The 23,775-nt window shown below is 47.6% G+C and overlaps 1 protein-coding gene across 5 annotated transcripts in view; it reads right to left on the bottom strand.

Moving 5' to 3' along the window:
- Positions 1 to 23,775, bottom strand: part of COX10 (cytochrome c oxidase assembly factor heme A:farnesyltransferase COX10) — a 110,387-nt gene that overhangs the window by 82,355 nt on the left and 4,257 nt on the right. For 3 of the 5 annotated variants that reach the window (XR_014820226.1, XM_084982748.1, NM_001244626.1), the window contains 3 exon segments: positions 23,073 to 23,206; positions 20,326 to 20,647; positions 6,388 to 6,512 (listed from right to left, as the gene is read on the bottom strand). Coding sequence is in view for 4 of the 5 variants with exons in the window: in XM_084982748.1 (XP_084838874.1) it covers positions 6,388 to 6,512; positions 20,326 to 20,647; positions 23,073 to 23,206 (581 nt within the window). In the remaining variant the exon portion in view is untranslated. 5 annotated transcript variants of the gene reach the window in all.

Below are 23,775 nucleotides of genomic sequence, written 5' to 3'. Positions count from 1 at the left end.
CACCCCCGAAACCCTAAGTCCCACACTTATGCCTATCAAGCGCCTGGGGGTTCGGCATGGACTTGGGAATCATGACAAGGCCCCAGCTTTAGAGCAGAAATACCAAGGCATCCACATTTTTCATGGATTACACCCTAAAGGTAGTTACGAAGGCAAAGAAAGTAGGAGACGGTCTCCTAGGATCAGCCCCCACAGTCAGGTGGGTGCTGGGGAGGGGGGCAGGTTGTTCAGAGCAGAGAACAAATGAGCTAAAGGGATTCGGAAGAACAAGCTACCAGGAAAGGCAGAACATAACTGAAGCCTTGGGAGAAAAAAAAAAGCAGGAAAAGAAGGATAATTTGGGAAGAAAGTCAGCTTGAGCTCTGCTGGGTGCTGGGCTGGAGGGACAGGGAGCCGCCCAGGAAGGAGGCCAGCCGCTGGGCCTCCAAGGCAGAGTCCTTCTCGGAGACACACGCCGAGACCCGCACCGCCAAAGCACCACCTCCATTACCCCCTTTAAGTTTCAGTGACTATCTGCTTGCATGAGTTTATCGACCTTTCTCGCCAGCGTTTCTTAGATTTACCAGGACCGACCGTGCAATTCCAGGATGCCCATCAAATCGTGCAGCACCAACAAGGTGTGCTGGCCCCACGGCACCACAGATGCAAACACCACGTACCGGCGTTATCCACGCGCACTTCGTATACACGTCCACTCACACACGCACACGTGCTACCGTCGCAAGGAAAACCCACATCTCCTAGCGCACCGAGGAAGAGAAACACGCTTTCCCTTTGTGTTCTCTGTGTTAGGACCCCGGCTGGACAGTAACCGCATTCTGAAAGGGGGCCAAAACCGGACCAAACTTTCATACTAAGAACAGCAACCACAGCTAACAGTGACTGAGCTCTTGGCTTTTACAGGGTGTAGAAAGCGCCTCAAACCGTCCCCATCTCAACGGAGACACAGACGTGGCCAGGGCCACGAAGGTCCCTTCGTCGCCAGGACCCGCAGCAAGGATGTCAGGGCTCACTTGCTGGAAGGCAGACTCGTGTGACGGGCACAGCCCTGTCCAGGCGGCGCCTGCACTGCGGCGTTTCCAGGGAGAGGAAGAAGCCGTGAACGGGTGGGGGGCCCACGTCCCACAAACTCTGCTCTCAGCCTGACCAGGTTCAGGTGTGTGGTCAGCGACACCACTCAGCTTCATTTCATTCCTCTATGACCCTGGAGCAAGGCCACCTCACAGAGCTGTCACAAATAAAGCAACGGCCAGTTAGCACAGCATGTAAATTATAAAATACTACCAATGAACATATGTTCAAATGATGGTCATCCCTACATGTGCTGGCAAAACTTTCCCCAGAGTTGTTTTGGTTATAAATTCCAATGCCAAACTCACTCTACTTGGATGGATCTTTCCAGAGCAGAGAATCAAAGGTAATTTAGGAACTATTTGGGGTTATATAAATTCAGGAAAAGAGACTGCATTTTCTGTGCGACGTCTCAGTAATGCCCATCACTTGCCTTATATCAAAACCAGATTGAGGTGGAGACTCCTGCCGGCACGCCAGTCAGAGACGCTCTGCAAACGGGGCCGTGCGCAGTAGCAAATCCGGGTCACCTGGAGAAGCCACAGGTTGTGGACTTCAGAGGCCATGGGCTGAATGCAAGCTGCCCAGCAGTTAAAACACTGGAGACAGACAAATCACAGCATTCAGAAGGACAACACATTTCTCCTCCTGGGTTTTCTTATACACACGATGCTCTATAAATCACACCGCCAGCGTGGCGTGCGCTGCCATCGGCCTTCCTCCTCTAGGACACCGCCCCGAGCTCCACGGCCACTCGTGTTCACCACGGAAGATGAAAGCCAGGGCCTGGGGCTCCGGGCATTCGGCAGAGTCAAAACCAAAGGAACATCAGAGGATGGGAAAACAGAGAGAGATGCTTTAGATATTAATCTCCCGTATTCACTGGGAAAACAGGAAAATCTTTACCTGTCTCTCCTCTGGGAGTTTAAAAGGCTGTGCATTTTCTCTCACCCTCCCCACCCTATAATTCAGAACTTTTCATCCAAAGCTCTTCCTTTTTACCTGATTTCAGCCATGAAAAATCTCTCAAGTATTGCGGGCATCAGACCTGAAGCACGTCTCCTCTTGGCCCGATTTCATTCACACCTCTTGATCTCCTCCCTGTCCTTTCATAAAAACGCTCGGGCATTCACAGATACGCTCCACCCCAGAGATAACACAGCCTTATCAGCTTTACTGTCTGATTATAACCTACCTCTCAGATCTGAAACTACTTGTGTTTTGTGCCCTTCTTGTAATTTTCTCCAAAATAAAGACTCTGAGAACATCAATAGTTCTTTTTAGAACTAAGTCAAGGTTATGGATTCATTCAACATTTATTTGATCTTTCAAAAGAGCCGTTTCCCAAAAGCCCATGAACGGTAGATTTAAACAAATGAGCTAAGAGATGTAGAATGCTTAGAACAGCACTTGGCATCTAGCGAGTGTGAAATAAGTGTCAGCTGCGACTACTGTTATTATTAAAACTTCTTAGAACTCCCTAGAGGCTCAGCGGGTTAAGGATCCAGCGTTGTCTCTGCTCTGCCTCAGGTCACTTCTGTGGCATGGACTCAGTCCTAGCCTGGGGTCCGGTGTTGCCATGGGCTGTGGTGTAGGTCGCAGAAGCAGCTCAGATCCAGTGTTGCTGTGGCTGTGGCACAGGCTTCAGCTGTAGCTCCGATTCAGCCTCTAGCCTGGGAACTTTCATATGCAGTAGGTGCGGACCTAAAAAGGAAAAAAAAAAAAAAAAAAAAAAAAAAAAAGACGACAAACCTAAGGTTACCTATAAACCCAGCACTGATTTCCGAATACACAGTGTCCGTGGTGTGCTCTGTCACGGGCCCCAAATGGAAGTATAAGCTGACTGAAAACAAAAGCGAACGGAGACCTTCAGGGCAGAAACTTAGCTGCACGTTAATACACGTTACCTTTTAAAGATTTTACTTTTTGTTTTGAAAACAATGTATCTTTGAGTACGATTGCACAATTTCTAGAATCTATCTGAAGAAATAGTTGAGGACCGGTCCGAAGATGAAGCTAGAATTTCTGCTCGGCATTATGAGGGCAAAGGACTGAAAAATTTCTCCAATGTCAAATGAGGAGACACTGATTAAACACATCCCCGTACAGCTATGGACGAGTCTCAAAATCACGCCTTAGAGCCAATATGGACATGGAAGGATGTTCACACACTGCCTGGAGGGGAAATGCATAAAGAAACCATATACATTATAGAAATCATGCCTGTGAGAAATGAATTAAGCGTGTGACGGGACGCGGAGCTGGGTGAAACAAGTCTACACAGCAGTAACATCAATCAAAACGTTAACAAGTGATCGATCTGGATGCTGAGGTGAACACTACGAGGCCAGGGATTTGACCTTTTCGCTCCTGTACCCCGAACACACAGAACAGCGCCTGGCACAAGGGAGACATAACATTTTAAAAGTTTCTGTGATTTTAACGTATTTACAGTTTCTCACTAATCTGCGATGAAAATTTTATTTGCATAATAATTCTTTTAATGGTGCTTTTAAAAAGTCTAACGCAATGGCAAAACAAAACGTTTTACACATAGAAATGGAAAGGAAATAATGCCACCTACCCCACAGGGTCGTGGGGTTTAAATGCTAGCTTACGTAAACAGGCTTTGTCGACGCTGAAGCACTGTAAGAATGTTGAAAATTATTCTGCTAATATACATTCCAAAGTTAAATCATTTTCAGATATGCTTTGGCTGGTAGCCTTCCTCTCAGCAGTTTCATGTCCAGTGTTTTGTCCTTAAAAACGGAGACGTGTGTGGGGTTATTTGCAGAAGCAAAGACTGGCAACAACAGGGGGCTGGTTGAGAAAGCTGTGGCACGTCCATAAAATGGAACCGTGTGTCACCACTAAAATGCACCCTAGAGAAAGACACCTACTGACACACACTCTTAACCCTTATTAAAGAAATTCATGTATGTGTAACGTAAGTAAAATAATTCCCAACACAGAGAAGTGTAAAGATATGTCATGTCCAACACCGTGATGATAATTCTCTGCTAATTCTTAACTTTCAATGTGCAAACCCATTCGACTGCCAAGTATTCAGCCTTTTCCTTTCGGTCTCCAGTTTCTCAAGATTCGATCGGTCAAAGCCATCTGGAACATGTGCTCTCCCCGTTACTGAATTTTACGGACCGCTTTCATCCGCAGCAGGCAGTCCTGCTGTAGAGCTGCCTATGGCTTTAAAGGAAGCATGTGTGTGGTTTTATAAAGCATGAGTGTCATTCCTTTCTACAATTTACCGTTAGTGGTTTCTTACATGTATATGCATCGCTTTATGCATTAGTCAGGACTTCATAAAGCAGAAGCGAACGTCACATTTCCCTCCTCAAAACAAATGTAAGAACTGGTTTCCAAAGCTTTATTTTTCCTCCTTTCACAGAGATCACAGAAGCAGGGTACAAAGAAGAAACTCTCAGGACTAAATTAATAACAGCTAAGCCAAGGATTAAAAAAATATGAAATGTTATTTGAATCCTTTCATAAGCACGGACAGGAGGGAATTTTCTCCCCAAGGAACGCCATCAGAAGCTGAACAACTTTATACACACCAAAAGCATAGCTGCGTCCCTTCAGCTGAACGCCAGCTCCCCTAAGGAAGCAGGAAGCCCTTGCTTTTCGCTATTTCTACCCGCTGCTCAAAAACTCAAGTCAAAGCCTTGCTGCCAGGTGCTCTTGGTTTTGCTCGCATGAAGAAAAGCACCGGAGTTCCCGTCGTGGCGCAGCGGAAATGAACCTGACTAGTATCCGTGAGGATGTGGGTTTGATCCATGGCCTCACTCAGTGGGCTAAGGATCTAGTGTTGCCGTGAGTCTAGGTGGCAGATGCGACCTGGATCCAGCATTGCTGTGGGCGTGGTGGAGGCCGGCAGCTACAGTTCCGATTCCACCCCTAGCCTGGGAACCTCCATATGCTGCGAGTGCAGCCCTACAAAGACAAAACAAAAAACAAAAAAACTACATAACTGAAACCGGAGACAGTGGTTAATATCTCAAGGATAAATGCCGATCTTCAGTTTCCCAAAGAAGCCTGAAAACGGTAATGTTTTCCTGACTTAATCTTATGACCCAGATTTATAACTACATAAAAGTAATCATTTAAAAAATATTTTGAAAAATAGACCCCAAGCAGCCACATAAATCCGTTTTGCTTATATTGCTTTTTATTCAAATTTTCGTGAAAAACACATTTATTGTGAAACCACGGTCATTCTCTCAGCCGAGAAACATGGGAGGGCAGCAGCAAAAGGAACGAGCGACATGGAAAAGCTGGCATCGTGGTTCACAGGAGGGCACAGGAGTGGGACTATTGGAACCTCACTCTAAGACTGCTTTGGGGGAGTCTTTTGGCCGTGCCAGTGGCATATGTCCCCAGGCCAGGGATCGAACTATAAGACAGTTGTGACATTTAAAAGTTGCAACAAAAAAATTAACTTTAGTTGAAATAGACTGATCTTTCTCCAAATAGCTGATAATGCATTGTAAAAACAATGATTTTAGGCATTGCCAAATTAAAGCCCCCATGTTTTGCAGACTACCAGCGCATACCTTTAGGCAGCCAAGCCGTTTTCCTGCTGGTAACTTGAATTCCTGTTTTAAAACCATGCCAACTCCTCTTGGGTGTTCTGGGGATGGTATAACTTGCTTTATGTTTTAGCCAAGACGCTTCCACTGCAGCATCTTATGAAAAAGCCACAGCTTTGGAGCACACCGCAATGACCAGGCAGGGGGAGAAAAAACCATTTTAAAGCATCATTCTGATGTTTAAAGTAATGGGGAGGGGAAGTCGCATTGCGAGTAATATGCTAATTAATTTTTTTGACATAGTCTGAGTTTCCTGGATCCTGAGTTACGCTGAATTTTTTCTGCGCTAGATGTGCTTCTTTAAAACACACTATTTGGCTTGGTGGTAGTTTCAAACGCAAACAAGTCAGGCCAAAGAAAGATCAGCACAGAATGACACAGGCTCAAGGGAATGGACCTGAAGCGGGACAGAGGAGAGAGGCTGGCGGCTCTCGGACCCTGGTCAAGATGCAGGTACCCTCGGGCTCTCTCACCTGAACAGATTTCAGAACCTTCACTTCTGAAGAAAAGATACACTGGTTACGTGCCCGACCTCGCAGAAACACAGTGTTACACGTTCACAAGACCTTCCTGGCTATGGCGTGATTTTGGAAGGTTTTTTTTTTTAAGTGACAATATTACAATCTAAGAAAAAGTAATAAAACCACGAGAAATTACAATCTAAGAAAAAATAACACAACCGCGACCGGCTGGAAGGTGCCAAACTGACCTGGTTGATGGAGTTGGCAGCACAGGATGCGAGGCCTGTTCCGACAAAGGTGAGCAGGAAGCAGGTCCAGTCAAAAGGTTCTGGAGCCAGCGCAAACCCGGCCGAGGTGGTGCTGACGACGAGGGCTGCAACACAGAAGCAGAGTGGGTTCCAGACTGTGACAGCCAAAACCAGCCCTCCTCCCAGCACACCAACCCATTCCAGCAACAGCAGGACCTGTAGGCTACTCTTCTTTCATTAAAAAAAAGTTTAAAAAACCACGTTTCTGATTATAAAAGCGTATGTGTTCATTAATGCCATTAACTCAAGAGTAATAAGATGGGTGTTTCTGATCCAATCACTGCCTTATCCACTCAACACTTCCCCACCACCTGATCCCTGGACACTCGGCCTTGTCACAGGTAATCAAGATGCAGAGGCCTCCTTCCTGCTCTCAGGGACTTTATCTGACAGACGAATACCTGCCACACAAGGCAGCAAACAGTGAGTCCCAGTGCTGCGACAAGCTCTGGACACCCGGGAATGACCCCTAACAGACGATGGTCCGGGGCTGGAGGATGAGGTGATGAGCCTACAGCCAAGGCAGGAGCCAAGGGCGGGGCAAAGCCATGGATTCAAGCTCCCACCAATGCACGGGAGCAAAGTGGTACAGTGGGAACCGGACACACAGAAGGGCTACTGCGATGGGACAATCCCCAGGGCTAGGCAACTGTGAGAGGCAGGAAGACAAAAACGCAAAACCACAGAGGATAAAAGGAGAAGCTGCACCCGGGAGACCCAGGACGCCAGGGGAGGAGATGAGCAGCTGGCTGGGCCTGGTAGACGGCTGCTTTCGAGGAACCATGGGACGGGCGGGCAGAAAGAACCCAGCTAAGAAGTGAACCTGGGGCTTGGGACACAGCACTGGAGTCGCCTGTGCAGAGACGCTGGCCGGGGTCATCAATGAACAGCCAGAGAGAAGCAGATGAAAAATGGTGGGGGTGGGGGGGTGATGACAGACACAGAGAAAGGACAGACGGAGACAAGACTCAGGAGGACGACAAAGACCCACACAAGCAGCCACAGGAGCAGGACGGGAACCCCACCAGGGACACCACCAAGTCAAGCAGAGAAACTGCTAGTTCCTCCCGGTCCTTAAATCTGGTTTTACTGGCGTAAACAGAGAAACAAACCCTTTTTAGTTGCAGCATGTGGGCATGTCCTTTCTCCCTAACCTCCAGGGCAGACGCACACTTCTTGCTATTTCTGTGTTTCTCCGACTGGGTTTGGTGGCGATTTGCAAAGGGGACCAAGGACGTGTGCAGAGATGGTCATCCTAAGCCAGGAGGACGTCTCAAGAGCAAGGACCTGGGCAGAGAGGTCCCTCCTCGGCTCAGTGTCCCCAGAAGTGCACCCGAATCTCCTGGGGAAGACTCACCTCCAGAAAAGAGGAGGCGGGTTTAGGCAGATGGAAGAGCTGGGCCGAGAAAGAGAAGGCAGCTCTGGATAAAGATCACAAGTCGACCGAGATAAGGAGTTGAAGGCACACAGAGGGCTGGTCGGAAGTCCCGGAGCCAAGAGTTCCTGCTGTGGCTCAATAGGATCGGCGGCATCTCTGGAGCAGTGGGACAAGGGTTCAATCCCCGGCCCGGCACAGTGGTTAAGGATCTGGCGTTGCCACAGCTGTGGTGAAGGTCGCACCTGCAGCTTGGATCTGATCCCTGGCCTGGGAGCTCCATGTGACATTCCAGAGCCACACGTCCAGGAGCAGGGCAGGCTGGCTAAGCTGTCCGCCCTCCCTCTGCTCCAGGGCCCAGCTCACCCCGGCCCATGCTGGGCTCTGTAAGTCAGAAAACAGCAAGTTCACGCGCGTACACAACAGCAGCAAACACCCCGGGAGAGGGGCCAGCAGCCCAAGAACACCCAAAGGAAGGTTTAGTGCTCTAGACCTACACTCGTGCCCCAAACCAACGGCCACAGGGGCTCCGGGCTGTGACACCGCGGTTGTGGGAACAAAGACAGGTCATTTCACCCGTGTGAAGCTGGAGAGGAGCGGGTCACGGAACAAACCGTCCACGCAGCCATTCCTGCCCACGTTCAGCAACCAGCACGACGAACACCTTCCGAGAAACAAGACTCCTGTAGGCTGCTCAAACAGCACGGCTCGACTGGCTCACCCACAATCAGAAAACACGTCACACTTTTCACTCATGGGCCGACTGATAAATTGAGAAGAGACAGACAGTGGTGCGTAGGAAATGTGACAAAGAGAAAAGGACAACGTTTCCGCTGGACTCAGCCACAGCTAAATTTATAAACGGCAAATACTGCCTCATTTAAACATATACAAATTGTAAATGGTAATACACGCAAAAAACTACAGGGACCGTTACTACCACAGAGAAAGAAACGTGAATTTTGTCTAACGCGTTTCTAGAAAAGATCAAAAGCTCACAAAGGGGGTATTTATACTTATGTCATCAAAGCGATTAATGCAAAGAAAGAGAAAGGAAAAGAAAATTGATAAATTGTAAAATTGACCAAAGCAATATTCTCACCCAGCGCTGCCACAACGGTAATTAAACTTCTCATTGATTTCCTGGGATTCATTACAGGGAGTCATTCTGCAACACCAGGATCTCATTAAAAGTGAATGTAATATAGTCCTTCATTAATAACACTTGAAATTATATTTTATTTGGGAATCTCATATTCTGTCCCTTCACAAATAAACATGAAATCAATGTCGCCAAGGAAGCGTGACCCATCCGATAGACGGCCAGAGCGCTGTCCTCAGGCCCAGGATGACTCCGGAGGCCCCAGGAAGATAACGCTCTCACCTCAGCCCCCACCTGCTGTGGGCTGTGTGTCCAGCCAGAGCTGCAAGCACCCCATGCAGGGACTCGGCAGGCAGCGCGGTGCACGAGGATGCGGCAGCCTTGACAGGGCCCAGCTCGGCACAGCTGCAGCTCACCCTACACAGCGGGCCCACTGGGCACCTGCTCGTAGATGCCATCACTGACAGGGTCACCAGCTACGGTCTCTCGTCTGCCTGCCTTCTCCAGGGAGTGGCTCTTACTTATGCCCTCTGTAATTAAAAAGTTTCTTTTTCAAACAGTCATGAACAGGCACAGCCCAGCTGGCCCAGAAGAAAGCAAACACCCCTAAGGTGAACCGAGAGGGCCCCTGGGGTAGAGCAGACAAGGGACCACGGTCCCCAAAGAAATGAGTCCTGCCATCAACCAGGGGGCCTGGGAGTGCCCCTGAGCCAAGATGAGAACCGAAGCCCCGACCGACACAGCGAGCTCAGCCCGGCGTGACCCCAAGCAGGGGGCCGGCCAGCAACGCGGCAACACTGGGCTAACCTCTCTTAACACAACCCTTCAATCCTGCAAATGTCACCACCTGCAGTCACTGCCCCACCCCTCCAGGCTCAGGGGCCACGAGGACCAGCCACACGGGCACTCCTGTCCACCCAGAGGGACAGCTTTGAGAGACACACTGGTTTCTGCTAAAACAAAACACTCAGCACAGGCCTGGCAAATAATAAAGGCTTAATAAGCGGTGCTCTTGGTAACTATTCAAGTGGTCTGTGGAGTTTGAGATGCCATATTTCCCCAGCCCCAAGGCTTATTACACTTAACATTTCAAAGCAGGGTCTTAAGGAACTTCAAGAAACAAGAAAGCAGGAGTTCCCACTGTGGCTCAGCGGGTTAAGAACCCAGTTAGCACCCATGAGGACGCAGGTTCGACCCTGGCCTCACTCAGTGGGTTAAGGATCCGACGCTGCCGTGAGCCCTGGTGCAGGCTGCAGACGCAGCTGGGATCTGGAGTTGCCATGACTGTGGCGCAGGCCGGCAGCTGCAGCCCTGATTCACCCCTAGCCAGGCATGTGCCGCAGGTGCAGGCCTAAAAAGAAAGTGCAAAAAGGAAGAAACAACAAAACCTTTCGCACAAGCTCCACATCCCCCAGTCTCCAGGGGAGTGACCAGAGAGCAGTCCCTAATGAGGACTAACCCCGACGAGAGAAAAACAAAATCTGTATCTATCAAACGCAGTCGAGGCCTGCTCTAAAGGCACCGGCGGGATGACGTCTGGCCTCGGTCAGGGGCAGCCACGCGTCAGCCAGCGGTGGTGAACCCAGCCCACGGCGTGACCAAGAGTCATGCGGTTTGTGCCTAACACTTGGCTCTCTGCTTTACGGGATATTCTGGAACAAGTACTCCCAAGACTCATTTTCAGAAGAAAATTCCACTGGATGAAGGGAAGAGCCGCACACACACTCCAGCTGATCACAGAATCAGCAGAGATCACAACTCAGGCCAGCACGGCTCTACGGACGCTGTGTCTCAGCACAAACGCACGAAGTTCCTGCACCTCAGGTCTGCAGGGGAACTGCCTGAGTCCCAAGGGAGAGAGCCCTGTGGATGGGGGCAAGCCCCTGGCACGAACTGCCGCTTCTGTGCCGAGAGGGGAGCTCTGGAGGCACAGAGGGGGCTGTGGCGTCCCGCGTGCAGGTGCGGCCAGGCAGCCCAGCTCCGGCTCACGGCGTGTGCGCCTTGCAGGGCAGCAAGGCACCACTGAAGGGCTCTGCCTTTTTTATACACAAGAGCTTTTCTTGGAGAAGCAGCTTTATCAAGAATGATTTTTATTTAAGTAAAGGCTCAACACTTTGACAACTGCTGGGCTCTGAGCACAAGCATATGGAGGGACTTTGTTTCTTTTCTGAGACCATCAATTTAAAATAACTATAAAGATGATACTAAACACTGGCCATCTGCATCCTGCTTTATCTCAGTCAACGCCTCAGCATTTTTCAGCTCTGGCCGCAAAAGAATTAAGCGGAAAACAAAACTCCAATAAAATCAATCTGGATAATTATCAACTCTGATAAAAGATTTGCTCGAAAGATGGAAACCACTGGCTAAATGAGAGTCTGAGGTTCTCTATAGATTTCAGATTATCCTTGTGATCTATTCTCTCTCATTATCCCCGATAGCAGAGACCAGGCAACGCTGTAACCCGAGCCCACAAACCTCAGCTGTATTCTCTCGAAAGCTCTTCCACGCACAAAGCGGCCAGGGAGTAAGCAGTTCGTGGATTTGCATGTGGCTCTGCTCATCCATGGGGCCAAGCGATGGAATATTTTTGTTGGATGATCTCAAAGTTCGAAATTATAGAACTTTATGAAGAGACAGGCATTAAGGCTTCTCTGATTTTCAAAACAAGCAAGTATGTTTTCCTGGATTAGCTGCACTTAGGATTTCTTCATTTCTATTAACACCGCAAGCTTCAAATGGCTCCATTTCTAATTTAAGTGAGTTTTTTTAGGCTTCACGGCTTGGCCGTGTTCCGTGAACCTCCTGACACAGTTATCTCACTGACACACGTAGGAAAGAAGGTGGTGATTCTTCTGCTTGTTTTTAAGTTCAGATGAAAGGTCAACTGATGAGAGACGAGCTCCTTTTTTCTCAGCCACATTCAAGGATGTCAATCAAGGAAAGTGATCACAGATCACGACCACTTCTGGTCAAAAGATAAAGACCTTTGACAGAGATTTTTAAAAACACAGCTGCAGAACCAAAAACTTAGAGTACTCCCAGTTTTTGTCTTTCTTTTTTTTCATACCTGGTGACCAAAGCTGGTCCAAGCATCCTAGGACCGAATCAAACTCCTAACTTCAAATTTCCTGAGCAACACTGTTGTCAAAATGAAACATTTCAGTAACCCCAGGTAATCCCCAGGAAGGAAGTACTGGGTTTGCATTCTCAGTCTGCATTTAGGAAAGGGAAATAATTGTACACCTATAAATGTAAGAAAATTCATTAAGGAATGAAAAAGAAAAGGGAGATGAAGTAGCCACCAGGCCTGTGTGAATAAACACATGAATAAAAGCTGCTTATATCCAATTATGAATTATTATGCAACAATGAGACCCTAAGACTGTTCTTTTCATCAGTTTTCCCTTGAGCCATCAAAGTTTTTTTCCAGTTTTCCTTTTCAATAAAGAAACATTTCTTCTCCCGATACCTAATAACCAACACTTTACAACTGTTGTAATTAACTAAAAAACTTTTCCATAAAACTGATGCTTACCAACCTTCTAAGAAGTGGAAACATGTCTTTTGCAAAACGAGTTTGGCAAGAAGAAACTGTCAGTTGAGCAGTTTTCACAAAAATAACACAGATTTTTCTCAGTTTCATATCGACGACCCCAGGTGAAGTAGCACTGTACAAAGCAGACGACACCCAAAGTCCAGCGGCCCGAGGTCCTCTGGTTCAGGTAGGATACTTTGCAGCCGCCACTAAACCTTCAACTATCATGTCCTAGTAAAATAATTGATTATTTGCCATTAAAGGACTAAGCTCCTCAAAATTCTACAAATGGTGGAAACAGAGTTCGTGGCCGTTTTTTACCCCCCAGGGAGCTTCTATGTTTTCAGCACCTGTCACGGGCACGGCAGGAGCGAGGCCCTGGGAACAGGGCAATAGCCGACAAGGGGGATGTGGTCCCAGCCCCCTGGCCCCCACAGGCTGGTGAAGATTCAGAGAGTCTATGGGCACCCTAGCATACCAGGGGGTGACGCCGAGGAGGCTGTGCAGGATCTGAAGGGCTCCCCACCCTCTCACACTGAGGTCAAAGTTGAAGAGTGAAGGAAGAGGGGGAGCTGGCCTGTGAGTGGGGAGGGTGGAGGCAGAAGGAGGAGCGAGCACAGGCCACATGCAGGGTGAGCTCCGGCTGGACCTGCCCGACTCTCGCCCCTGAGAACACACATGAAAAATGTACCCAAGTACTTCTGCACAAAACCCTGATGTTAGCAGGCCTCTTTCATTCTGAACCTCCAAGTCTCCTCTCCCCCACTTAAGATATAAAAAAATAACACTATTGAGCAAAAGCCTTTTTTAGTACTTAAAGAGATAACCTTGTAACATTCTTGCAAATGCACTTGGATAAGCTTTTCATACTTAATCTTAATAAATGAGATCTATCAGACTTTGTTTTGAACTGGAAACCATGTCCTTGATAATCTGCCCAAATGGGAATCAGGCGCCTGGGCAAGTCTGACCTGCAGGGCTGAGAGGCAACCATCTGGTCCCCGCCGGAGCTGCAGCTAATACCCCCCCCGCCCCCGACTCCTGCAGAGGAGGGGGACCTGCTGGGTTTGCAGAATCTCCCAGGATGCCCAGGTGCCATCCACCGACGGGAGGGGGAGAGAAGAAGCAGACGGAGAAAAGGCAAGGACAGGAGACTTCAGATATATTCTGTTAGCAGGAAGTTTCGGAGTCCCCACTATGAGAACTAAACTTCTATAAACGGCATTATAACAAGCCCTCCAAGCATCTCAGATCACAGGTGAAGTTTCAGCACCCGGAGACACACTGAGGTTCTCCCTGGTGGAATCTGGGGCAGAGCAGGACACCAGAGCCCTCGGCAACTGTGAAGTGCGACAAAGAAGGGAAGAGGAAAGTTGCACGGGGCCACCTGGCTCCTTGCTCAGCTGAAGGGTCACCATCAACCTAAATGTCTCTGTGGACGCCTGGGCGAGCCGGCCTTCCTCCGCTGCCCAGCCCAGTCCGACCATCCCCGGCACACACGGGGGGTCTCGGCGTGTGTCTGAGGATCAAGACATCAGGAAAGGCTGCCGACAGATCAGGGCACACCCACGACCACTGCCGGACGAGTCATGTGGAGGCGACAGAGCAGTCTTCGTTTAAACCCACGCCCCATGAAGCGCACGTGTGTGCTGCGGCCCCAGAGCAGCCCCAGGGGTGCTGTTGTCTTCTTTGGAAAACAGGGGGTGGAGAGATGGGCCGCCCCGCATCCTCCTCCTGGGAGAGGATATACTGCACAATGAGACAGCCCCATGGGCACCGTGCGGACACAGAGGCTACTAACAGGTGGACTGGGCTGGGTTTAGATGCTTTTGAAATGACAGAGGTAAGAATTCTTTACACCCTCCCTTGCAGCTGTCAGCATCCTTGAGCGAGCACTAGCACTAGCTCTGGGCATCTCATCTCAGACTCCTTGACACAAGAGAGGTAAGCCCTTTATCTGCCTAAGGCACTGTTCTTCAGGTGTTCAGTTACAAGCAGCTGAGCCCATTCCCAACTCACAGTTTTTGCTCCTTCTCTTAAGTCATCAATGTATTCCTGAGAATGGTTATTATCCACATGAAATTATTTTGTAAGCATCTCACTGTGATCAGTCCAGTTCACATCAAACTGAATTTAAAACAATCACATCACTGGGAGACAGAACAGCCAAGACAGAGTTTTCATCTACCTCGGAACACTGGCTGAAGCAGCTACATGACCCACTGCCACCAGGACCCAACGGCAATGATGCAATAAAAATGAAAATGGGAGAAAAACCTACATCAGCAATAAATTAGGTGAAGATCCTTAGGAAATGTGTGTTAAACACAGTGTAGATGAGACAGAATCGAAGACAGGTGCTGAGAGCTGACTTAGACTTCTACTAGCTGAAGGGCAAAAATCTGAGTTTCTCAACATCGGCTGCTATGGAAAGGGCTAAGTGGAGTCTCCGTCGCGGCTCAGCGGAAACGAATCTGACCAGCATCCAGGAGGACACAGGTTCCATCCCTGGCCTCACTTGGGGTTAAGGATCCTGTGTTGCTGTGGCTGAGGTGTAGGCCAGCGGCTGCAGCTCCGACTGGACCCCCAGCCTGAGGGGGATGTGTGCAGAGACAGAGCGTCTCAAACGCTGGAATCTGTGAGTGTGACATGCGACACTGCTTAATGACGTATTAAAAACCGGATCTATCTCTACCTTATGCCACAGACCAAAATATATTCCTACAAATGAAAACTTTTAATGTAAAATGTAAAATCATAAGAAGATTAACAAGAGAGATAAACATGTACAGAATTTTTGCAGGAGAGCTTAGGCGTGGTTCAGAAACCTGAAACAAGGCAAAATACTGATAGATTTGGTTACACAGAATTAGCATTAGCCCATCAGATTAGCAATCAATAAATATAAGAATCAAACGACACACAAGGTCTCAGACACTTACAGTAGGTATACACAATGGGTTCACATCTTTACAAAAGCTTACAAACAATAAAGACAAATACTGAAGAAGGAACAGGAGGCAAACAGGACCTTTGCAAAAGAAATTCAATCAATGTGTGGAAAATGTAAAACCTCGTCAGCAGCTGTAAATACGTATTTTAAAACTCAAATGCCTTTTTTACCCATCAATCGGCAGAGTTATTTAGAAAAATTCCCTACTTAGGGAAGAAAGCAAATAATGGAGCAAAATGTGTATTATGATCCCATTTTTATGAAACAAACACAACAGAACCTCTAGAGGCATTAATACAATAGAGCAGAGGAGAATAGAGTAACAAACCTTTCTCTCTCTTTTTTTTTTTGTCTTTTTAGGGCTACACCCACAGCATACGGAAGTTCCCAGGCTAGGGGTCGAATCAGAGCTGCAGTTGCCGGCCTACACCACAGCCACAGCAACACCAGATCCTTAACCCAGTGAGCGAGGCCAGGGATCGAACCCGCAACCCAGAACTCCGTAACAAACCTTTCTTGACCCTTTACTACATGGTAGGTTTGGTACAATATTATTTCCCTGCATTATCTCACATAATCAAAACAATCCTATGAGGTAGAATTACCCCCATTTTATGGATGAAGAAATGGCTGTGGCTGAGAGATGTGAAAGAATGTGCCCTCGTCACCAAATCAGTAAATGGCAGACCCTCGAGACCTGCACCCCATCTCACCAGCCTGAGGCTGGGCTAGAAACATCACCACACAGACTGTGCGCAGAGAAAGGGCGAAAACTGTCTGAAAAAGACTGGTTGCTGCAGGGCCTGGAGGCACTTGTTGTATATATTACGGGATTTCGTATCTTGAAAAAAACATAACTTTTTTTTTTTTTTTCTTTTTTAAAAAAGTCATCAAGGAGTTCCCTTCGTGGCGCAGCGGAAACAAATCCGATTGGGAACCATGAGGTTGCAGGTTCGATCCCTGGCCTCGCTCAGTGGATTAAGGATCCGGTGTTGCCATGAGGCCATGAGCTGTGGTGTAGGTCGCAGACGCGGCTCAGATCCCAAATTGCTGTGGCTGTGGTGTAGGCCGACAGCTACAGCTCCAATTAGACCCCTAGCCTGGGACCCTCCACATGCTGTGGGAGCAGCCCTAGAAAAGACAAAAGACAATAAAATAAAATAAATAAATCTAATAAATAAATAAATATAATAAATGAAATAAAATAAAATAAATAAAATAAAATACAAAAATAAAAAAATAAAAAAGGCCATCAAAAACAGGGTAAAACACAGTGACACAAAAAGATAGGCTCAGAATAAGAATTTAAAAAAATCACAGAAAGCATTTACATTTTGATCTCACTTTTATGTAAAAAGCAAAAATATCTGAAGGGGATGCAGAGAGAAATATTCTAGAATACACCAAAATCATCAAAACTGTTATTATTTTCAGGGGGTGGAGTGATAAGGAGATTCCATTTTTCTCATCTTTGCTCATCTGTATTTTCTATTCTAAAAGTAAACAGTTAATAATAAAAATACTACTTTAGCATTTAATAAGCACATAAATATTAAAGTAATTATTTTGCAACAGGTGTTAAAATTTAAGAACTTATAATTCTACTCAAAAATTAAAAATTCTACTCGAAATTCTACTCAATTTTTATGCAAATGTGAAAAACCCTTTATGCGGCATTCGATAGCTGAAGACAACTGTACTCTGACTTTTAAAAACTATAACAATCTAAAATAAAATTGTACCCTCTATTTTTGGTGGGCTTTTTTTTTTTTTTTTCTTTTAATAAAAAGCAGCACTCTAGGCTCTAGGGGAAAAAAAAAAATCTATACATTGATAGAGTGTAGTTTGTATCGGTTCCATCAATAGTGTAATCTATTGGTTCCAGTAAACAATCTGCTTTAGTGTTCTGGTCTCAGAAAATGTGTTGTAGCTTTTAAATTTCTGCTTTTTATTGACCTATATTAAGTATAAACTCAGTTGAGTCATCAAAGCTTCCTATGATCTTCATCCAAATAAAATTTCCTCACCCCAGTGTGGTCTTTGCAAGAAACTCCAAAAACATACTGTAAAGGGCTCACTTGGCAAGAGAAACTCAGGGGAGATATACTATTACTTTTTATAAACTCAGTCTTACTTCCTTTCATAGTAAACAAACAAACAAAAAAAAACCTTTCAATGGCCTTAGCTCCTGCAAACTTGGGCCCGGACCCTGGCATAAATGCCAAGGCAGCCCCTGCTGCAACCCTCTGATCCTACGGTGACAAGTACGTGTGATGGCCACAGGGCCCTTCCCCAGCGTGTGACAGCTTTAAATAGAGGAGGCAAAGGCAGGAAGGCTCGTTCTGTAAAGTGATGGCTGACTCCTGGATGAGCCTGCTCGGCTACCGTCAGCTATAAACAAATTGTCCAAGATGTTCAGAGTCCAAAAGAAATCAATTGATAGGTATCAGGGGTTTTCCAGAAGGAAAGAAAGGAAGGAAGGAAGAAATTCTGCTGACTCAAAGACGTGTGTAAATTCAAGTAATAAAATGAACAGTGAGCTAAGAGGTCAAAGAAGAGGGCCAGGGTCACCCAAAGAGTGCTGCCTCCTTAAATGGAATAAGCAGAAGGAAATGACTTTAATTCAATTAGCTCATCCAGAAACCTGGGGCATGGAATATAGAAAATGATATGAGGAGGAGAAATTTACTGCCCAGGACTTTTCCATCTGGGGCTGCAGGGGGGGCTGCCCCCACCCCCCACGCACCTTGCTTCTGTAGACCCCTCCCGGTGGCCCAGAGCCCCCAGCTGTGTGCCGGCGGTGGCGAGGGCTGCTCTGGTCTCCAGAGGTAGCTCCCCCATGCCCACCAGACCACAGGCTGGGACTGGCCCTCTGCCTGTGCAGCCTGCTTCACTGACTCCAAGGTGGTCCAGGACCACCTGCCTCACACCATCCACACTCGGGCCAAGATGCAGAACTCAGATCCTGTCCCAGCCTCCGGGACGCAATCCCCAGGGCTGGTGGCCAGGAAGTGCCATCTGAACACACGTGCCACATATGCTCCTCAGCAAACCGACACCGGGGACCAACAGTCGACACGCAACAGACAGCACAACGCAAACCATTGAACGAGTGGTTTAACCATTGCTTTAGATTTCAGACGCCGTGTTTCAAATATCAAATCCTGCATCTGGAATGCCTATTTGGATACACAACACCTAAGGTACAGAAGAGGAAAAACAATATGCCAGCCAGTGTGAGGGAAGGAAGCTGCACCCCCAGCCCCCCCCAGTGAACCCGAGCCAATTATCCTTTCCCATCTGTTCCTAAAGAAATAAGCATCACGAAAACAAACTCTCAGATGTCATTTAAAATCAATTATTCAAAAGACCTCGTTTGAGACTCTAAGAAGAGGAGACATTGATAATTAGTTCCTGATTTAGCAGCCTGTCAACACTGGCTTCCTAAGCGCCAAATAAAATAACTCTGTAGTCAGGCATCTTAAAGAGACGTCGAGGCGCCCCCGTCGCTTCCTTTACGTGTCGAAGTGCCCGTCCTGTTTCCCTTCCTGGGACCGCCTGTTCCCTCGCAGGCTCCTTACACCGATTCCCGGGCGGACGGCGGGCGCTTAGGCTGGAGACGAACGCTCGCCGTGCTGAGCAAAGAACTGAGGGCTCCAGGATTTCCTGCCCCGGAAGAACGAGAGAAGGAAGCTGCCCCTCAGCCGTGTGAAGGGAGGGGCACGTGGGAGAGCCGCTCGCCACGATGGCATATGAGCCCTTCTCCACCCGCCAACAACGTGCCAAGCGCAGCACTGTGTCCGGGACACAGGACAACTGTGGCAGGAATGCGGGGGCGCTTGCTCAGCCCCCCTGGCACACTGAGGCATGCTCGCAGGGACAGCACCCACTCCGGTCACTCTGTCCAAGCCTTGCTCCCACCTGTCAACCCCCCCAAAAGCGACTGTAAGTGAGCGGATCCCTGAGGCCGGGAGTTACCCGGCTCAGCTCCTCTGACCCTGCCTGTCAGGCTCAGCTCTCTTGGGAAACAAGCAAAGAAGCAAATGCTCCCCTTTGCCTGACGTTCTTTCTCTACGCTCAAAACCTTGTCTCATCCGTTCCGTCCCAACTTTGCCTCGACCACATCACGAGGCACTTTCTGTCCTTGAAGAGGGCCTGCTTCAGCCGCGTTCTCTGCCCACTTCGTGTCTCCTCCTCGGTCTCTGCCAGCAGGAGAGGAGAGCCAGGCCCTCAGTCTGCAGGCTGACCCCGAACAGGGTTAGCCCAGACGGGGCCATTTCGAAGTCTTGCTGGGCTGGGATGATAACAAAGCCCTGCCTGGCTCACGGGGTGGCTGTGACGACCCGGTGACGCTGACACAGTGAGGGGTCAGTACCCACTCGAGGATAATAATAACAACATGCAGTGCAGTCTGCTAGACTCAGGCAACCAAACCTGCTTCCAAACCTCTCTGCAGAGGAGCAGCCTAAACCCCCGCACACGTGGGACAATCCCAAAGCCTGCCCTCCGCCCCTCAAGAGGCAAACCACAGCAGTGGCCGGTGGGTTCACTTCACGTCAAACCCAGCAGTGCAGTTCCTCCTGTCTGAGACCTGAACGAGAACACACTGCCTCACCGCATCTTAGAGCACAGAGTGGGTAGACACCCAAACGACAAGGAGATCAGCAGGACCCGCGCCCTGCTTTAACCGCAAATAAGACCGACGATTGTCGGGACAATACTATTTACCCTGCTGCGTAATCAGAATTCCACAAATTTGACTTCAAACCCCAAGTAAGGTGAAGAGAGAACAAGTACTAAGAGAGGACCTGCCGTTTCAAAGTATCCCTCTTAGTCATCAAATTCGCCTTCGGGTGAACGAAAAGCACAGTTTCAAGGAAGAGTCTGACCGGAGCAGAGGAACAAAGTACCTGTGAGCTTGATCTTGGACAGCCGGGCCAGAGCGCCGGGCAAGTCGTCCCACCGCAGCTTCATCTCCTTCCACTGCCGCTCCTCCTTTGCCTCTTTTTCCGCAGCGACTGGGCCTTCGGTTGCTGAGGCAGCTTCTAGTTCCAGCGCTTCTTTTGCATATGGCTCTCTGGACGGAGACAGGCTGGGGGCTGAGAGAGGGCTCATCTCATATATGTCTGCTTTGGCCTCATCCGAGGATGTTTTTTCAAGGAAAGGAGCTGCCACTGGTTCTGGCTTCGGTTTTACTCGCTGGTTGAGGCTTCTGTTCAGTTGTGTGACATACTAAGTTTAAAAAGGAAGGACACGTTAATCCAATATCGTGTGATATCACTCATATGTGGGATCTAAAGAAAAATGATACAAATGCACTCATTTAGGAAACAGAAACAGACTCGCAGACTTTGGAAACAAACTTACAGTCCCCTAAGGGAAAAGAGGAAGGGGGGACACACCAGGAAGCTGGGATTAAAAGATCCACATTATTACGGACAAAGCAGACAACCAGCAACGACCTACTCTACAGCACAAGGAACTCTCCTCAATATTCTGTAATAACCTACACAGGAAAATAATCTGAAAGAGAATGGATGGATGTATAATTGAATCACTTTGCTGTACACTGGAAACCAACAAAGCACTTGTGAATCAACTATAGTCCAACATAAAATAAAATCTTTTTTAAAAGTACATGTTACTATAATATCAAGGTCCCAAATGCTCTTCAATGGCTGTTTAGTAACACCTTCCATCAGTCCAGCTCCTACAGCACTTAAGATTTTCCTGTACCTCTGTAAATACACGCTGAAATAACCAGTATTGGAGTGGTGGTTGCATGAGCATCACTATAGTAAGAGACAGGAGTCTCCAGTTAACACTTCACCACTGGTTTTCAATTCTATGGTTAGAAAGTCCTAGGAGTTTAAGTCCCTTGAAGGAAGGATAAATTTATTGTTTACTCATCTCCTCTAGGATTCTCCCCTACGTAGCACCAGAAATTGGAGGCTGAACATTCCAAGGACAATGATAAAGTTTTCTGGAAGGAAGAGTCCTCATCAACCTGTTGCCTTTCCACGTTCCCAGGCGAACAGCAGAGAGAGGAGCCCAGCAGGACGATGCTGTCCAGGGCTGGCGATGTTACCGTCACACACGCGGAGAGAATGGGGCTTTAGCATCAGATAATCTCCATCACTTAACAGCAAAAAGTATTAATTGCGACTGACATTCATGGGGTACATGACAGTTTTCTCTAACACATATCTTTACAGTTTATGTAATACATCTCTCATTCAGTCTTCTCCAAAGTTGATCGAGAAGATGGATCATTTAAAAAAAAAAACAAAAAAAACAAAAAAACAAAAAAACAACAAAAAAAAAAGGAGTTCCCGTCGTGGCGCAGTGGTTAACGAATCCGACTAGGAACCATGAGGTTGCGGGTTCCGTCCCTGCCCTTGCTCAGTGGGTTAAGGATCCGGCGTTGCTGTGAGCTGTGGTGTAGGTTGCAGACGCGGCTCGGATCCCGAGTTGCTGTGGCTCTGGCATAGGCCGGTGGCTATGGCTCCGATTCGACCCCTGGCCTGGGAACCTCCATGTGCCATAGGGGCGGCCCAAGAAATAGCAAAAAGACAAAAAAAAATAAAAAATAAAATAAAAAAAAGAAGATGCATCATTATTAGTGTCTCTCTCTTTAATTTTCAGACGAGGAAACCAAAGCTCAGAAATAAACTGACAGAACCAAGAATCAGCACTCCTGGGATCTGGAGCCACTTTTCCTGATAACCAGTGATGTGGCTTTTCCATTACATTACAAAGGCCTGAAATCATATACACTAGTCTTTGAAAGCTGTTACAAACTCATGACCGAATCCAGCATTCTGTTCGCATAAAAAGGCATTATGCATATTTGAGTTTCTCTTCTAAATACCCGTTATCCTTGACTCCCAACTTTAAAAGTCCGAACATTTCTGGAAATTAAAATCTCTCATCAAAGCAATGAGTTTTATTAAGATTTAAAAGTTAAAGTGGGCATTTCAATTCTAAAAAAGATGAGAGAAACGTCAAACAGGATTTCCGATTATGAACTTGCTATTCTTTCAGGCTGGCACAGAAGTTGCGAGGTTTTAGCTATCACTTCTTCCTCTGATGATACTTTACTATTTGGGCAAGTGGCAAATGTACGTTACGCTGTTGTCAACATCACAGAGCCGTCCTGGACAAAGGCCTACAGGAGCACGGAGCGATATGACCAGCGTCCACGGTCAAAAGCCCAGCAAGTCACAAAAACTCAATTTGTGTGAATCTGCTCCGAGGTGCACTTGTGTAAAGCACAGGGGGCTTGCACTGCAAAAGCAATTTTTGTATTACTGATGTCACAGAACTTTAAAGAATTTAAAAAGAAGCGTTACAACAGTTCAGCTTTTCCTAACTGCAGCCTAGTTTCGACATGCCAGAAGTTTTCAGTCTTTCTCCAAACTTAATCAATAAGTTCAAGATCCTACTTTAAAACTCGAACACCAAATCATTCCGGTTTCGGTGAAGCATAATCAAAACAAGGGACTGAAGTTTTGGATAAACTTGAGAGCACATGAAATGAAAGTCCTTTTCAAGCAGTCCCTCTTGCAACGCTTCTCACAAGAGGCGCTTCTGAAATCCCCCACTGGGGGAAAGCAGAGGCAGTGAGTGGCGGCGTGGAGTGAGCTTCTCAACGTACCATGCGCCTGAGGAAGGTCAGGTGCCGAAAGGTGCTCCACTGTTGATTGACGTTCCTGAGAAGATGCAGAAGCCTATGCGGTGACTCCTGCATGGCTCTCCTCTCCAGATGCCAGATGCATCCTCCTATCCAGCCTGTCACAGAGAGAAAGGGGAAAAACATTAAAATGATGAGTGCCACTCGGAAAGGTGACTGTGTCTACGCAGAAGCAAAGCCAGCACCACGGGAAGCAATGCATGCGTGGCAGGTCAGAACTTTAAAATGATCTGACCCAGACTTGGGAGTAAACAGTACTGATCAGCTCTACCCACTGTTTTTGCTTTTGTTTTGTTTGGCCACACTCACGGCATGCGGAAGTTCCCGGGCCAGGGATCCAACCTGAGTCACAGCAGTGACAACGCCAGTTCCTTAACCACTGTTAAGGGCACCAGGGAACTCCCTATCTACCGTTCAAATCAGCGTTAATTCCTCAGCAGGGCTGGGGCACTTTCTCCATCTCAGGATCAAATGCTGAAATGACCACACTATAGATCTTTTTAAGAAAGTATGAAACCATCACTTCAGCCACTTTCCAAAGGTAGAAAACGAGGAGCAGAATCTTTCTCAATAAATAACAGTCAACTGGAAGGTATAGTTCAGATCAATATTTTGGCCAGGTCGGATGAGCTAACTAAACGGGAGAGGGATTATTCTCAATAAAGCA

This window comes from Sus scrofa, chromosome 12 (assembly GCF_054392235.1).
Source record: "Sus scrofa isolate SSC_HxYL_T2T_F1_AM1 chromosome 12, Sscrofa_HxYL_maternal_Yorkshire_Landrace_v2.0, whole genome shotgun sequence".
NCBI lineage: Eukaryota > Metazoa > Chordata > Mammalia > Artiodactyla > Suidae > Sus > Sus scrofa.
The sequence above is the reverse complement of the archived record's forward strand: the minus strand, read 5'-3'. Positions and strand labels throughout refer to the sequence as shown.